The sequence below is a fragment of the Galeopterus variegatus genome, unplaced genomic scaffold (assembly GCF_000696425.1).
Source record: "Galeopterus variegatus unplaced genomic scaffold, G_variegatus-3.0.2 Scaffold3729, whole genome shotgun sequence".
Classification (NCBI taxonomy): Eukaryota; Metazoa; Chordata; class Mammalia; order Dermoptera; family Cynocephalidae; genus Galeopterus; species Galeopterus variegatus.
Window position 1 is genome coordinate 116252 of NW_007729840.1, and position 2877 is coordinate 119128.

Consider the following 2877-nt stretch of genomic DNA (forward strand, 5'->3'; position numbering starts at 1 on the left):
GCTCGGGCGGCGGCGGCAGCAGCAGCGCGAGCAGCGGCGGCGGCAGCAGCGGAGCCAGGCACCAGCCTGCAATCCCATTAGTGAGCCGCGGCCACTGTGCGCGGCGGAGAGGAGCTTTGATGTGCGCGCAGCGAGCTGGGGGGGCCGCGAGCGCTAGGAGGAGGTGCGGGGGGCGTGCGAGGGACTTGCAAACAGCAAAACGTGTCAGGGTGGGGCCTTTTTTCCCTTTTGGGGGGCGGTGGTGCTCCCCCCTCTTTCCAGGATGTTGCTCTCACTGGCTGCTCCGGCTGCGCCGCGCGAGCCCAGCTGAGGGAAGAAGGGGAGGGGGTGGTGGAGGAAGGATGCACCGGGAGGCTTGGCTAGGACTTGGCCGGTGCAAGGGAATGACGGGCAGCGGAGGGTGCATTTCTTTCCCGCCCCCCTCCACGCACGCACACACACACACACACACACATACACACACACACACAGGCCGCGCACTTCCGACCCAAAGTGCAAGACTGAGGCGCGCTCTCCCCCCTCCTTTCTCTAGAGAAATCACCACCATCCAAGCAGGCTCGCGCCTCCCGCGGCTTCCAGCAACCTGGACTCAAGCCCGCCCGCGTGTGCAGGAATGGGGGCTCAGAGCCTACTCCTAGCCGGGACTCCTCTTTACCGCTCTTCTGCACACCAGGCAGCGCGAGGGTTGCCAAGCGCAAGTTAGGCTCCTCGAGAACTTGATACTTGTCGAGGAGGGATGGTGTGCAAAGGCGGAGGGGAAAAAAGAAGCCCCTTTTGTGCAATGGAGAGTTTGTTCCTTTATAAGAATGGGCTCTTCCCGCTCCTGGTGGGAGGGCGGGTTGGTCCTGGACAAACTTGTGAGGTGGAGACTGTACGTCTGGCTAGAGGGATCCGGGTGTGCCCCGGTGACCCTCCTCTATACGCCCCTTTAGACCGATGAAACGAATAAATTAACAGCCACAATTGAGACGAACTCTGCAAATTCCAACCACCAGGGAAACAAAAAGAGAAAACACGTGCATTTATTTCCTCTCTTCTCCCAGTTACTTCTCCACATTGTTACATCAGCGTTTCTTTAGGGGGTGAGGAGGGATGTTTGTGGTTTGGGTGCGCCGTTTGAAGTGATGACTGCACTCCTTCTCGCTCTGCTAGTGGGTGCGGGCGGTGGGAATGGATCGGTTCCCCCAGCCCTGACCAGGACACCCCCTTGCCCCACTTCCTCCCCTTTCTTCCGGCTCGAGAGCCTGGCGCGCAGTTGCGGGCGGTGGGCGCAGTCCCTACGGGATGCAAGGTTCGGGCTCCCCTCCTCTGGCGCGCCCCGACCCCCGCCCCGCTTTGCTGGTGCTGCTGGTGCGTTCCCCTTCTCTTTCTCTCCTCCTTTCCACTCCCCGCGAACCAAGGCCCGGGGCGGGAGCCGGGGGACGAGTGGCCTCCGCGCCCTCCGCACGAACCCAAGTTGGGCTTGGCGAAGCGTGGCGACCGCGGCCGCGCCGCCCCGGCCCTCGGCCAATAGCGCCTCGCCGGCGAGGCACCTGCTTAACCCTTTGAGCCTGGGGCGCAGCCGGCCCGCCGGCACCCAGAGGGGCAGAACGGATTGGCCAGAAGTTGCCAAGGCCGAGAGTGGCAGAGGCCGCCCAGTCCAGCGTCCCCGCACAAGGTCTAGGGGGCAGACGCCTACCCTCGCAGCAAACCCGGGCGTCCCCTCCCACTCTGATGGCTCTTGGAAAACAGCCAAGCCGCACAAAGGCGAGTCCTCGCCCCGGCGGCGTCCCGCGCCTGCCGAGGCAACCTCTGAGCTCCCTTAACCCAAGTCAGTTTCCGGAGGAGCCTCCCGCGCCCCGCAGCCGCAGGGAAACAGCGGGAGGGAGCCCCAGCTCTCGCTGGCCGGGCCCACGGCGCAGCTGCGTTTCCATTTTCCTCTCAAAGAAAATGCTTTGGACGGCAGATAATACCAAGAGATATGAAACTGCTTCGTCCGCCACGTGTTGCACGTAAAAAGAATCGTAATGAGCATCTGTGGCTTGTGCGAGAGACCCCACGAGTTAGTTGAAGACCTAACCGAGGTCCTGACTCCCTCCTTCCCTGGAAGGACTCATTTTCCAGCTTAATGGCATTCATTTCGGGGATACTTTTTCAGAGGCCAAACGCAAGGCTGTTGGATGGGGGGTGGGAGAGTAGGGTGCGGGGCTGGGTTGGTGGAGAGCCGTCTTGTAAGGATCCGATCACAGAAATGGGTCCTCGTCCCACTGGGAGCAGACAGCGGCTAGACATCGCAGTGGATGGATCTGTGCGTTCTCCGCCCCCTCCTCCTCAGGGCGGGATCTGAAGGGATCTCAAATACCACTCCTTGGCTCTGCGTAGGCTTTCCTGTGGAAAGAAATGGGAGATCATGCTAATTCTAGAGAGGTCGTGAATGTTTCAGGGGTTGGTTGGGCAAAGTCCTCTCTGTCTGCATCTGTCAAGGCCGGCAGTATTGTAGGCCGAAGGAAGCCTGCTAAATGGCTGATGAATGAGGCTAGAAATGAACACCGATGCAGGCAGTGGCTTTCTATGAAATAGCACTTGTCTGAGTATTGGCCCGTTGTGAGACGGTGCTGTGCCTGCCACCGATGTCTAGGCCAACCAGCTGATGGAGGCTCCCAGCACGTGGCTCCTGCCTCCTTGTATACTTGACTCCAGTAATTAATGCAATATTCCAAGTTAGATCCTGCTGATCCAGAGGCAGCCCCAATGTACCCAGTGCAGCCGGCCGGGGTGGGCGGCAGGGAGGGGGGGTGTACCTTTGGCCAAAAGAGCATAATTTTTAGAAAATCAGTTTCTCTTTTAAAGTCTTTCTGCACAATCGACAATGAGATATATTTACAAAAAATCACCGCT

At 59.8% G+C, this 2877-nt stretch overlaps 1 protein-coding gene across 1 annotated transcript in view; it reads left to right on the forward strand.

The window, feature by feature from the left end:
• The window catches only part of LOC103601426, a 31689-nt gene extending 29694 nt beyond the window's left edge, over positions 1–1995 (forward strand). Inside the window, exon 3 of the mRNA XM_008585833.1 lies at positions 1562–1995. Coding sequence (XP_008584055.1) covers positions 1562–1995 — 434 coding nt within the window. The remainder of the gene's footprint in view (positions 1–1561) is intronic.
• The last annotated feature ends 882 nt before the right edge of the window (positions 1996–2877 follow it).